Source organism: Macadamia integrifolia, chromosome 2, assembly GCF_013358625.1.
Source record: "Macadamia integrifolia cultivar HAES 741 chromosome 2, SCU_Mint_v3, whole genome shotgun sequence".
Lineage (NCBI taxonomy): Eukaryota > Viridiplantae > Streptophyta > Magnoliopsida > Proteales > Proteaceae > Macadamia > Macadamia integrifolia.
Genome location: NC_056558.1, coordinates 12,289,795 through 12,303,900, shown reverse-complemented (window position 1 = coordinate 12,303,900; position 14,106 = coordinate 12,289,795). Strand labels below are relative to the sequence as shown.

At 37.6% G+C, this 14,106-nt stretch overlaps 3 protein-coding genes across 4 annotated transcripts; 2 read left to right on the top strand and 1 right to left on the bottom strand.

Moving 5' to 3' along the window:
• The first annotated feature begins 207 nt into the window (after window positions 1-207).
• LOC122071673 (metacaspase-3-like) lies at window positions 208-3,766 on the top strand. The gene is made up of 5 exons (XM_042636061.1): window positions 208-666; window positions 1,724-2,054; window positions 2,214-2,334; window positions 2,430-2,627; window positions 3,632-3,766. The coding sequence occupies exons 1-5, from the start codon at window positions 222-224 to the stop codon at window positions 3,689-3,691; spliced, it is 1,155 nt and encodes a 384-aa protein (XP_042491995.1). The 5' UTR covers window positions 208-221; the 3' UTR covers window positions 3,692-3,766.
• A 2,128-nt stretch (window positions 3,767-5,894) lies between these two features.
• LOC122071681 (14-3-3-like protein D) lies at window positions 5,895-9,938 on the top strand. Of its 2 annotated transcripts, XR_006138248.1 has the most exons (7): window positions 5,895-6,026; window positions 6,892-7,198; window positions 7,670-7,757; window positions 7,876-7,985; window positions 8,194-8,342; window positions 9,000-9,227; window positions 9,515-9,938. XR_006138248.1 is itself a non-coding variant. In XM_042636071.1 (6 exons), the coding sequence occupies exons 1-5, from the start codon at window positions 5,954-5,956 to the stop codon at window positions 8,339-8,341; spliced, it is 726 nt and encodes a 241-aa protein (XP_042492005.1). In that variant the 5' UTR covers window positions 5,895-5,953; the 3' UTR covers window position 8,342; window positions 9,515-9,938. The 2 variants fall into 2 exon arrangements, 1 of the variants encoding a protein (XP_042492005.1); XM_042636071.1 differs by lacking the exon at window positions 9,000-9,227.
• Window positions 9,939-10,283: 345 nt separating this feature from the next.
• LOC122071666 lies at window positions 10,284-12,696 on the bottom strand. Its single transcript, XM_042636048.1, has 2 exons — window positions 11,737-12,696; window positions 10,284-10,742 (listed from the first exon to the last, which is right to left on the bottom strand). The coding sequence occupies exons 1-2, from the start codon at window positions 12,584-12,586 to the stop codon at window positions 10,408-10,410; spliced, it is 1,185 nt and encodes a 394-aa protein (XP_042491982.1). The 5' UTR covers window positions 12,587-12,696; the 3' UTR covers window positions 10,284-10,407.
• Window positions 12,697-14,106: the final 1,410 nt, after the last annotated feature.

Below are 14,106 nucleotides of genomic sequence, written 5' to 3'. Positions count from 1 at the left end.
TCTCCGTACCTGTATCCATGGTGCAACAAAGAATATGGTTTTTTCTAACAAAAAACAGAAAACAAAGAATATGGTTCCTCACACTTTACATTGTAAAGAGAAAGAAGGATCACTCTCATTAAAAACTAATAACCAATTCCTTATTACACAATAATTTATCTTTTTCTCTTCTATTTTATTTAACCTTTGATCCCAGTTTGGCTCCAATGCGATCCAATAAAATGGAAGGTAGAAGGGTGAGTTGTAGAGGTTGTGGCATGCAGTTAACTGTGCCACCGGAGACCCGATCTATCCGGTGTTACCGGTGTGGATCAACCATCTGTCTTCGACCGGTGCCTGAGCGGGTCAACTACGCTGGAGAGTGGATCAAGGGGTTCTTAACCAACGTATCTAACACAGCCATAAACTATGTTGCAACCTCCTCGCTGAATAACAAACCGTCACTACCAGGTGTTTACAATGGTTATTACCCTCCTCTACCTGCACCACCAATTTCATATCCTTCTTCAGTGGTGGGAAGAGGACGGAAGAAGGCACTTCTCTGTGGAGTGAGTTACAAAGGGAAGAGATTTGAGCTCAAAGGAAGCATTAATGACGTTAATTGCATGAGATACTTCTTGGTTCAAAGGTTGGGATTTCCAAATGAGTCCGTCCTTGTTCTCACAGGTAAGAACAACCTTTTGGTGCACATGCAAAAGTGTGTGTGTGTGTGTGTGTGAGAGAGAGAGAGAGAGAGAGAGAGAGATGATGGGGTGGGTCAAACAAACTCAAACCAGGCCCCAGGTTTGGTTTTTTCCTTATATGCACAACACTGATGCTGTTTATGCCACATTGTTGAGGGTTGATGTCTTCTATTCTATAGTTTTGAGTCATGGGTGCCTTCAAAGGGTCGTTAAAATCTGTTTAAGGTTTACCTAGGGTAATTCTAGAAATTATATTTCTTTGTTTTTCTTACAAATTGGTAGTTACAGGGAGTTATTAGGGTTACTGGGAATTCTTTGTAAACATAAAGAGGTGTTAGAAAAGAGCTTGTAACCCTATATTCTTTGCTAGTGAAACTACTCTCATCACTATGTGGTCATAGGCACCTTCCTGGACCATATGTATATATCCTTGCGTCATGCTTGTGTGATTGTTTCTTTTTCTTTCTTTTTGTTTAGTGTTTTTTCTGTATGGTGTATAGATTTTCATTTCTCCACTCATGGCTTGTTGGATGGGTACAAATTTTATGAACAACTATATCCCAAAGTCCTTTCTCACATGTCAAATATTTTACCTAGACAGTTTTCAAAATAGAAAAAATGAAACATGATTTTAGGAAGATAGAGAAGGAACACAAACTATCGAGGATGCATTAGAGGGTACATAATTAATCTTGAATTTTGAGTCGGAAATTTGACATGTGGTTGATCTTGACATTGCCTTATCTCTCCATTGGTCAAAATTGTCATATCATCCTATCATGTGACAGAACTTAGACCGATTGTGAAGATAAACTTATATACATTTAACGAATATTTCATCATACATACACGACATAAGTATATTCATATCACATATATTGTGTAGTAATTTATTACTAAGTAAGGTTGTGTACATTTGCCCCTCCCAATCTTAGAATAACGGGAGCCTAGTGCACTGGGATTTTTTTTTTTTATTATATATTAAGATTATATTGTGAATTTCTTTCTCACTTTGTTCGAAACTCAAAACCAATTTGCAGAAGATGAGCCACATCCGGACAAAATTCCAACAAAAAGAAATATCCAACAGGCATTGCAATGGCTCATCCATGATTGCAAGCCAGGGGATTCATTGGTGTTTCACTATTCAGGCCATGGTTCACAACAACCAAACCTCAATGGAGATGAAATTGATGGGTATGATGAGACTCTTTGCCCTCTTGATTACCAAACTGCAGGGATGATAATTGATGATGAGATCAATGCTACCATTGTCAAGCCTCTCCCTAGAGGGGCAACCCTTCATGCCATTATTGATGCTTGCCATAGTGGAACAGTTCTTGATCTACCGTTCGTTTGCAAGATCAACCGGTTGGTTTCTTTATTTTCTCATTTTAGAATGTGTTCTAGACCCAAAATTTTTTTTGAGAATGCATCCCAATGCAGCTTAATTTTGCAATTTACAAACAAAATTACTGTAAATTATCAGCACTTATTATTTCTATGTTTATTTTTTCAACTTCTAAATAGAGATGGAGCTCACTGGTGGCAAGATCAGAGCTGTCCTTCAGGTGTCTATAAAGGGACAAGTGGTGGACTAGCTCTTTGTTTCAGTGCTTGTGATGATAGTCAGACCTCGGCAGATACCAATGTAATAGTAGCAACTGCCATTAATGATAGTTGGAAACAACCACAAGCTCCAACTTATCAGCTAAATGATTTTGATATCATTGTTCTAAGTTGCAGGTTTTCTCATCAGGAGAACTTATGCAAGGAGCCATGACATATAGTTTCATTCGTGCTGTGGATTACACACCTGGATTGACATATGGTCACTTGCTCCATGCCATGAGATCTGCCATTCGAGAATGTAACTCAGGAAGAAGATTAAATGGTCCAATAGCATATCTCTTTAAAAAACTATTTCGCACTAAGCTATCTCAGGTATTTACTATTCACATATGTGTGAATATATAGTTTCCATTCATTTCTTGATAATCTTGATTTTGAATCCAACTAGTATAAGTTATTAATATCATTATTCTTATTATTTTTAGGTATGAAAAACAGAAATAAAATTAAAGTAGAAAAGAGTCCAAGTTCTCAGATACAACCATCATTATAATCCCTATGATGGTCGAATGATTCTCATTCAATTCTGGTGTGACCCGATCCACACGATTGACCGCGGGACTAGTCAGGCTGAATGCTTGAAAAAAAATAACTTGTTTTAAAAGAGTAAATCTCAAAAATAGCTTGAAAATGGACTTGATAGTAAAAATCTCCCATGGAAAATTCATCGAGGATCTCTCTTTCATCCAATCTACCAGCTCTTGACGGTGAGTCTAAATGTCCATTATTGTGACTTCCAATGATCTTGCTTGTTGCAAATATTGAAGCATCGATCCCTCTTGCTTCTGTTTCTTCAGCGCTCCCTATATGACCAAAATTCATAGTAATAGAATATCAAAAATAGTTACATATGCCCATCTTTCCTTGGAAGAATCCTTCATGAAACTTCCATCACAAATCCTTATATATGAACAAGGGTGAATGACTTTAACATAATCGTTGCTACATAAAGAAACATGGGAAAGGATTTTCAGGTGCTTTCAGATAAAGACAATAACTTAAGCTTAGATACCCATCAACAATATTTTTAATAATATTCGTAGGGTTCTGTTAGTAGTTATGGAGAAGATAACCATTCCTATGGTGATTAAAATGAAGATAGTAAACAAGTGGAAATGGAAGCTTTATTATCTATAAAGAAAGAATTTGGATCCACATGAACTTTGGTATAGATTATGTGGTTTTCCGATGAAGATCCAAGATTATTTTAATTATTCATTGAAATGATCTTCTTTTCTTTTGGTAAAGATCTGTGAAAATGATTTTCTTTCTCCTAATATGTGATTTTAACTTGAGTTTTATGGTTGAGTGTACAGGAACCTCAGTTGTCATCTTCAGAACAATTTGACATATTCCAGAAGCGATTTGTTTTGTAACCACAGCAATATTCCATTTTCCTTTTGATTATGAGGTTCAGATAAATGAGAATAAAATTGACTTTATTTTGTCAATACATTGTCACTCTATTTCATCCCAGTCTTCTTTACTAACAGAAGGGGCTGATTAGCTATCAAATACTTCTATTTTATTATTAATTTTTTTTTTAATCAAAAGAGAATCATCTAAGGTTCTTCTTTTTGTGTGGTGGTGGTGGCGGCGGGGTGAGGGAGGTTTTTTATTTTTATTTTTTTTAATCTTTTAATTTCCTTTTTTCTAAGGTGGGAAAGTAGGTTTGAATAAGGAACACTTCCAAATAAGCAAAATTTAAATCTACATAAGATAGCTAGTTATGGATGATGCATAGTTTCTTTCCTTTTTCTTCTTTTTTTTTCCAGTGAAACCACTAGGTAGTTTCTAAAACTAGAATTTGATAATTTATGTGCGTAATCAATATTATAAGTACAAGGTTCTGCACACTAATTTACGGTGGGGAGTGATTTGAAAAATGTAAAAAAAAATCCTCTATGATGAGCAGTGATGGCTAGGGGTGCATGGACGGGCCTTTCCAACCATTAGATGCTCACTACACCTCACTGTTTATCGCAAAGAATCCAAATTCATAAAAAAACATGTATCAAAGCTTAAGATCCAACAAAGTGGTAGAGATAACAACCATATATCTCTCATTTAAGATAAAAATGGCTTGGCCTCTTGTTCTTCCCTTTTTTCTTTTTCTTTTTTTTTCTGATTGGGTGGTGGAAGAAAAAGGGGAATTTTTTTTTTTTGAACCACGATATATGGATAAACATGATGTCACATCATAATGGATAAAGAGATTCTCTTCCTACCATTAAAAATAGAAGAAAAAAATAAAGAGATTCTCTCTTCATCCTTGATTGCGAGATTAGTTTATGGAGACCATCACCTCTCTTGTAGGGTTGTATTTGGGGTTCTTGGGGTTCAAAAGATGCAAAACCAATATACAGGTATGTAAATTCCTTATTGCTCAAGCACCTACAACAACAAAACCAATGATTGCAATATTATTCATAATATGCAAATATTCCTTGTAATTTTGTAATATTAAAATTTTCTTCCCTTGTTTAGTTCTACCATGGTTTTCTTCCCTTATAACACCAGAATTTTATGGCATGTAACATTGGATTGCTTATAACTATGCATTATACAAACATGGATTTCAAAGTTATTCTGATACTCTTTTTCTTCTTCTTCTTCTTCCTCGCAAACACTGCTCTTCCTCATTGTCCTAACTATATCACTACATTTGTGCCACCATTACCTCTCCATCAAACTTAACCTTAGAAAGTTATCATTTTGAATGACTCAATTGGAACCCTTCCTTCAAGGTTCAGAACTTATTTGGGTATCTTGATGGTTCCCTAATTATAGATGAACATGGATGGATAGGATTGGAAAGCACAAAACCTTTAAAGAAGTTACAAATTGAGACAAACGATGAAACCATGCATGAGGTACTTACTTTTAGTTATTTACTTATAGATATAGCTTGCATACAAAATTGGGATGGGAATAAGCATCATTTAAACCTGGAGGATGAACCATGTACGCATCTTCATTGAGAACCATCTTGAAGTAACAGATTATGAACATCTACCCGACTTAAACCATAGGTTTTAAAATTTGGGATCCAGATCGAAAAAATGTATCACCATTTTTTTTAATAATTGGTTTTTTTTAAGATTTTTGTACCGTTAGATCATATCAGTGGATTAAAACCCGATCCCAATCCGATCCAGGCGATTTTGACCATCTAACCCGATTTTCTGAACCGTAGTGCCAACGATTCCAGTACCACCCATCCAGTTGACCAGTATATGTACAATGGTACCAAGTACCAACTATATTATAGGTACCCGAAATTCAACTCCCTTTCAGTCTTTCACCTCTCATTGTCCTTTTTGCCCTCCTTCTTCCCTTGTTTGGAACATATCTCCTAATCCCTTTTCCGTAATTACGTACCAGAAACTGTCCATTTTGTCAATTGGTTATCTCAAACGAGTGGCTGACGTGTTCCAAGGAAAAGCAGCTGTGTATTACAGAAAGTCCATTGGCTAATCATTGTATAATTCCATAGTCTAAATCTAACGGTCCATATTTGAGAACAGCGTATCCGAAAGGCAAGGCAGTTACTAAAGCATCCTCCGGGAGTTCAGAGAGAGAGCATAAATGGGTTAAGGAAATTGAAATTTGGATTTGGGAGTGGAAGAGATCAAGAGATGGAGAAGGAGAACGAGAGAGAAATTTATGTTTACATGGCTAAGGTTGCAGAGCAAGCGGAGAGATACGATGGTAACTTGCTCTTTTACTCTTTATTCACATACCAAGCTTTGAGTTAAACCCTCCATTTGAATTTGCTTCCTCTTCTTCTTCTTCTTCTGCTACTGCTCTTAATAATGGGATGATGAAAGTAGAAAGCATGAATTCCCCCCCCCCTGTTCCTTGATGGCCAAGCTTTTCTGTTTACCCATCAGGGTATCTGATGCTAATATCTCTTTGTGTTTATTTCTCTCTTTTTTGGTGTTTTCAACTTTCTGTTTTCGATTTTATGGATATTTCTTAAGAACATTCTAATTGCAGTCTTTCACCCTATAGATGTTTGAATGTATTCTATGTAGTTTGTGCTGCATGGAGGCAAGAGTTTGGTTATGCTCTATCTTGGCTATTTTTTTAGTGCTGCTTCTTGTTTACTTGATTTTATAGGCAGAGACTACAAAAAATGTTTACTATTAATATTCTTGAACTTTGCTTTTGGGTTTGTTTGGGTCTGTGTTATATATGTTTACATTCCAAAGTGCAGATATAATTCCACTTCCACTTGTTTGATCTATTTCTTTGGAGTTTGGACCACCCAAAGTCACCTGTGTTTCAATATGTGACTATTTTGGTTGCCTATCCAGTTGATACTTTTGCCACTAACTCTCTCAGTTTGACGCGGAGGACCTCTGGGTGAAATTTAGTAAACTTGATTATGCTGGGGGAGGTTACTGATTAAACTAGTTCCTTACCTAGTGTTGAGAAGAAGTTAAAGGCCATTGGAATTGTGACTTTGGGCCTGAACACTTTCAGGAGATGGATGAATGGAGAGAGAATGATATTGAACTCCTTTATCAAATTTTGGACTGATGTTGTTATTGTTGTTGTTCTTATTTTGCAGAAATGGTTGAATCAATGAAGAAGGTTGCCAGATTAAAAGTGGAACTGACAGTGGAGGAGAGGAATCTGATGTCAGTTGGGTATAAGAATGTGATTGGGGCGAGAAGGGCTTCATGGAGGATATTATCTTCGATCGAGCAAAAGGAGGAGGCCAGAGGGAATGAGATAAATGTGAAGAGGATAAGAAATTACAGGCAGAAGGTTGAGGATGAGCTTTCAAATATCTGCAATGACATCTTATCTGTTATTGATGAACACCTCCTTCCATCCTCATCAACTGGAGAATCGACGGTTTTCTACTATAAGATGTGAGAAACTTATTTTTATTATTCTTACTTTTGCTTGTAGAGATGTACTGTTATGAGTGATGGATTGAAGGTGATGTGAAATGAATTGTTTGTATTTCCTGCTTTTAGGACAAGAGAATTAGAGGAACCCGTTAGCATGCATGTGTTGTGTTTGGAATACATGCAGGAGGATAGGATTTACATTTCCTGTGTCCTGCCAGTTAAATGTTCAGAGTTGCACTTTTAGTTTAAGACATCTCTTAGGTGTGATCAATCAGATATTAGACCCTATGGTATTTCAGTGTCTAAAATCATAGGGGGGGTTGCTGTTTTCTATTTTGAGCATACCTTCTTGCCTTATTTTAACTATTCCTTAATTTTCTTAAGTTTGTTTATCATATTTTGTAGTATTTATTTTCCTTTTTCCCTTTTCAACTTTTTTTTTAATGCTGATATGGATCTACTGTTGTTATCCATCTTTGTTCTTACCAGGAAGGGAGACTATTATCGATATGTGGCTGAATTTAAAACAGGGAATAACCGTAAAGAGGCTGCAGATCAGTCACTCAAGGCCTATCAAGTATGTTCAGTTCTTTCTTGCATTGGCACATTTTTTTTTTTTTTTTAGTTCTCTTTTGCTCACTTCGAAGTTCAAAAAATTATAATAGTGGTTATATGGATTTATTTTAATGGCGTAGGCTGCTACTAGTACTGCAACAACGGATCTGCCACCAACTCATCCTATCAGACTTGGCCTGGTCCTGAACTTTTCAGTATTTTATTATGAGATATTGAACTCCCCTGAAAGGTTTGCTTGAATCTTTTTCTCTCAAGATTTTCTTTGCTTTGACCTTTGAGTCTTCAGCTTACTTGTTGAAAATGTAATCTTTATTAGCTTAATTTTCTTTGCTAATTTGTTTTTCTGAAGCAGTCACTGATTATTATGATTGTACTCTTCCATTGAAGATATGTATGTTTATTAACTTCAATATTGGTGCCAATTCTGTGGTAAACAGAGCATGCCATCTGGCTAAACAAGCATTTGATGAAGCAATTGCGGAACTTGATACCCTTAATGAAGAATCTTACAAGGACAGCACCCTTATAATGCAGCTTCTTAGGGATAATCTCACATTATGGACCTCAGATTTGCCAGATGAGTGAGGTAAATGATAAGCTATCATTTCCATTGTTATGTCAATTAATTCCTATATTTTCTCCTTTTCATTTCTTAGTTCTTTTGCAACTTTCAGGTCTTTATACTATGACAACTTAATTTGATTTCATCTTAGATGGCTCATATACTAGACAGTAGAGTAGTCAGTGTGATGGAAGAGTAATGTAAGCAGTTTTCAAGTGTAATACAGTATGTTTCTGCTGGATTTGGTGTAACCTTCGAAGTTAAAAAAAACTGAACCCCCAACAGAGACATTGTCAAACCTGGACCTCTCATTTAACCATCAGAGGGCATACAATTAGAACAGCTTCTTTCGTTTGATTTTCATGATAAATTTGAGTTGTCTATACGTTGTTCTTTAGGATGAAAATATAATCTATTTGGAGTAAGGAGATAGCTGATATGGTACAAATGTTGCGTGTGAATAGAAAATCACCAGAATTATTAAGCCTTCTTTGTTAGGCTCTTGCCTGTGTTGGGAATTATGTTAACTGAATGGAAACTCACCAGAGAGCCATTAGGCCTGGTATGTTGGGTTCTTGCTTGTGTTGGAACTATGTTTCTTGCACCGTTCAAATTATGAGTCAATTCCGGAGTTATCCACAGTCAATGTGGGACTATCTCAATACTCCCCCTTACGTGCAGGGCTCTTATGGCTTTGTCTTCGTGGGTCAAGCAAGGAGCTCATCATCAACAGAAGCCCAACGTACCCGCTCTGATACCATGTTAAAGCTTCTATCTTAAAACCAATTGGCTTAAAGTGGGGTGGCCTCTTGTGGCTCTTATACAAGATAGTTGAGTTACCCACAGTCGATGTGGGACTATCTCAATACTTATCATAAGTGGCAAATTGTCAATGGATTTCTTGTGCGGGTTGGTTATGATGCCTCAAGCCATGGCTTTTTATATGCATTGTTATTCAATTGCATCTGTAGCTGTTTCTAGTTTTATGCATTCTAAAATGGTGGCAACCACCCCTGTTTTTTTAAGGAATGGAAGATGTGATTGTTTGTGTTATATAGTCTGAATGTGGCCTTAAGTGATGGCATGCATGCACATGTAGAGATCAGTAAATTGATTGAACACTAATATGATCCTGTATATTCTTGGATGGATATGCTTTCTCCTGATGTGTTGTGTATCTTCAACATTTCTTGCAGAAATACTTGGCCCAGACGGGTGAATGATTCTTCTGGGACTGTCAAGGGTGGATGAATTAGTATAGCAGCATTGAGACCCATTACTACTGGCTTGTAATAAGTGTAAAATTGTGATTTAAGATTATTGTCTTTGTTTGTTTGTTTGTTTGTTTGTTTTTTTTTTTTTTTTTTTTTTTTGTTTTTTTGTTTTTTTTTTTTAACACATTAGATGTTCTATGGAGTTCGGTGAAGTGGTTTATTGTGAGATCAACCATATTTGTTTAAAATTAAATTTATTTAGTGAGTCTGTGAAAGGAAACTGGTTCACCTTGTAGTAGTCTCCCATGTGTCTTTTCCTCATTTTTTTTTGTTTAGCTTCTCTTTTATAATTGTCTGCACATTATTGACATTTAACTTTGAGATTATAATATTTTGTTTACTGTAACAAGTGATTTGTGGGTAATATTTTTAGGATGGTTTTATTGTTGATTTTTTTTTCCTCTTAGATTTTAGTATTTTCTAAGATACCCTTTTAATTGGAGCGGGATTCCATTTCGACGCCTATGATTATATTATGAAGGCAGGTTTACCAAAAGGAGAGCGGATCAAGTTCACATATGAGAATGTACGAGAACGTTCTTGATCCGTGGATTTAGAATCAATTTTTTCTTGATCCATGGATTTAGAATCAATTTTCTCTCTCTTCATTTAATAGATTCTAAATCTATGAACCAGGGACATACAAGAACATTCTCGTACGTAAACCTGATCCGTTCACTAACATAAGGTGTGAGGAATGGGATGGAGAGCATCTTATGGATCATAGTTACAAAATACATGAGAATTTAAAAAATACCAAGAAATTAATGGAATTAGCTAAATATATGTAATGAAGTTAGACTGATGGGAGAGGTTCAGCTAAGGAGCAAGAGTTTGCGAGACACATCACACCAGCGAGTGTAGCAGGCTTGGAGGTTGGGCCAGTCGGAGGAAGGGCAGGAAGTGAAGTGATGTAGCCATAGGGACAACACCTCCTCCTTCTCTTCATCCTGCCCCAACATTTCTATCGTCTCTTCCAGTACTCTTTCCAGTTCTTCCCTTTCTCTGCTGCTTAGCACAGGTGCATCCACACCATTGCTTGCACGACACAACAATGGCAACCATGTCGTTAGCATGTTCATTGTGCTTTCTCTGTGTTGATCATCTCCAGTTTCGTTTCTTATTCCTTTGACCTGCTTGAACAAGAATGCTGCCACAAGGAGAAGAAGAAAATGAGTAACCCACCAAGTCAAAACAGGTAAATGTTGCCGAAGAGAGAGAGAAGCAACCATGGATTTTAGATTTAGAGCTACAAACTTGAAGCAGAGTTGTGAGTTGGGGAAAAGAAAAAAAAGGAAATTGAAAATCATATTCTTAGAAGAGAACATTCCTGATCCCCAGTTTTCCAGTTCATTCATTGATGATTAGTCAAACATTTGCTATCAATGAATGAGATGAGATTCTGATCCAAGGGGTGTACTCAATGCACAAGGTTTTCATCACCACGGGTATGGAGAGGATCATAATGTAAACAGTCTTAGGCTGCGTTTGGTAATATTCCAGAAAAACATTTTTGAAGTTTTTTCATTTCATGAAAAAAAAAATAAATAAATAAAATGCTTGGTCCATTTATGGGAATTAACGGAACAACAAAAGGTAAGTTGTTCCGTCGTTCTTGTTCCATTCCATAAAAAAAAAATAATAATAATGATAAATGTTATTTTGACACAGAAACTAAAATTTTCGTTTTTGACACGAAACGTTTCCATACACATACCAATCGCAACCTTACACTTCTCTCCAATGACTTGGTGTCTAAGTGCGGTCCGACCACCCTCCCAACCATTGGAGGATATGAATCCTCTCCAATGATTCTCCTTCCAATCAGAAACTTGCACATGTATGGTTGGAGAGAATTTGGGAGCAGAGTGATTGGAGAAGATAGTGGGTGAGCCTATGTCACAACGGTTAAGTTGTACTATTGTAACTTGTTAGTCACATGTTCAAAACTTGGAAATAGCCTCTTCTTAGTAGGAATAAACTTGCGTATACATTCGCCTCGCTCAGACCTTGCAGCAGTAGGAGCCTCTTGCTTGTAGAGGACCCCTCTTTCCTAACTTGAACCCATGATAATATTTGATCATAATGGAGCAACCTTATTATTATTGCACGCTCAAGATTCTCATTTAGAATGGAAAAATTACCTGAGAACTTGACTAGCGATCCTTGAAGTCGCGGCTCCGCTATGAGAGCTAGCCTAGCCAAGTTCGACATGGTCCCCCACCTCCATTCCGCCTCTTCAACACATCCGCAATCCGCCATCTTCTGAGCCAACCAAAGCAGCTCGACCCCCCACTTCTCCTCGGAACCACCACCGTCACCACCATCACCGGCGAAGACAAAACTTGCACCTTCCCTGAATGACCGAAGACCTCGCAAGACTCTTCTCATCCTGTAACTAAACGGCCCGGGTCCCGTTCCGGATCCAGTCCAAGACCCAGACACTGATCCACCATCACCAGAAACACGTCGACGCTCCTGCTTCGACATGGCAGCTTCGAGCTGGAGAAGCGTCTCGGAGAAGGCGGCAGAGAGGGCGACACGGTTGACTTCCTTGAGACTTTCGTGATCTTCACGGAGGTTCTCGTCGATGAGCTTCTCTGCAAGAGATCTCACCACTTGGTACTTGCGAGAGCTGACTGGGATCTCATTCATGAGTGATAGTAGCTGCGACAAAGCTCTAGCGATACTGGAGCCTCCAGCTCCCTTATTGGGAATGAAGGCTTGAGGTTTAGATTTTGAGAGAGCAGCAGAAGAATTGAGAGCGGAGTTCTCGGACAATGATGGAGTGATGAGTACAGAAGACAAGAAGGATGGGAGGAGCCGAAGGAAGAAGAAGAAAGTGTGGACAAGGAGACGATGAAGGATCTGGACCAGTTTGTATCTCTCTGATAAGTTGATAAGGGATTGATCTGCAGAGATAAACAAAGAGGTTACAAGCTCCCGTAGCAGCAAAGGTGCCAAGGTTGTGATCGAGCTTCCCTTCATCTTCATCTTCTCATCAACTCTAAACCCTCTCTCTCTCTGTCTCTCTCTGTCTAGAAGAGAAGATCAAGAAGCTACCAAATATAGTCTAGTTTGAAGTCTCTACGGAACCAGTAACGAGGAGAACGTTCTATTGAGAAAAAGGCCAAAGAACCTAACTATATAAAGGTTAAGGATTCCCTTTCGGCAGCGTGGTCCCTGCGCCATCGCTGGACCCATGGGTCCACGGAAGGAAGCATCAATAGGGTAAAAGGTTTGTCCTTTTGGCCTGTTAATTGATTCTGATTGGACGATAAGGATTTGTGGATGAGCACCAGCGACAAGATTCTGTTGTGACCTGGGGCAACGACAACCGTTTGTTTATGGTGGGTCCAGGACTGGATCCTCTGTGGTTGTCTTTCGATGCCTTCCCTGGTTTGCAACGGCACATGTCATCAGCATACGTGAAAATCTTTGTCTGCACATGAGATTTCTCTGGAAGGACTCTGTGGACGGGCCCCACTGTGTACAAAGTTTGAGCCCCAGTCCAAAGGTTAGCCCCGTGCATTGCAACACCATAAATTTGACCCATTGGCCACTTTCGTTTTTTTCCATCTTGCATCAATGGTGAAGGGAGAATCCCTTTAACATTCTATTTTTTTTTTTTTTTTTTAATATAACAAAGGAAAATAGGTAACGGCCAGATGTTTGAACTTACGATCTCCCAGCGAGTATGAGCTTTTTTTATGCACCACAGTTCATCAATTACGTTAAGCATATGTTGTTATCTGACCTTTTGATTTGATAGAGAAAATATAATTTTATTTTGGGATGTAGGGAAAAGGTATTTTAGACTTTAAAAATAAGAATATGTGAATTAATGATGAGACTTATTATCCCAAGATTTTTTTTTTTTAACCAATGACGGATATTCAGGCCTTTGGCCTGACTCCACCACCGCATGAATTGAGTTATATTGGGTTGAATGAGAATCATTCAACTTTCACTAAAAGTAGTAAAGAACATTAAACGCCCTTATGTGAGTGACACAAGATGTACCTAATGAAAATCGAACTTAAAACATTCAAATTTACGATTCATATTAAAATCATTTCTCACCATCTACACTACCCTCTTGGGTTCATTGTCCCAATTGTCCCAAGAAGTCAATCATATGGTTAATTTGCTATGAATTGAAAGATTCTCTTCATCTTAAGTGACGAAAAAACTTTTGCCTTAAATAAATATCTTAGTATTAGTTGGCACCGACAAGGTTGATATATCTGCCCCAAAAAAGACACAACGATGATGAATGCCATGCTTGTCAGGTCAGCATCTTACCTTTTTTTTTTTTATATGGTAAGAAGCATATTACCTTCAATACAAGGCAATGTGTGAACTGGTATACGGATTTCACTTTGTTTAATCACTTTCAAAGAAAAAAGATTACGTGATAGAACAGCTAAGGACACGAGTTGAATGTGATATAAAATATCTAGGGACCGTTGGGATCTTGTTGGTGGAGGATAAATTCTAGATGGAGATAAACA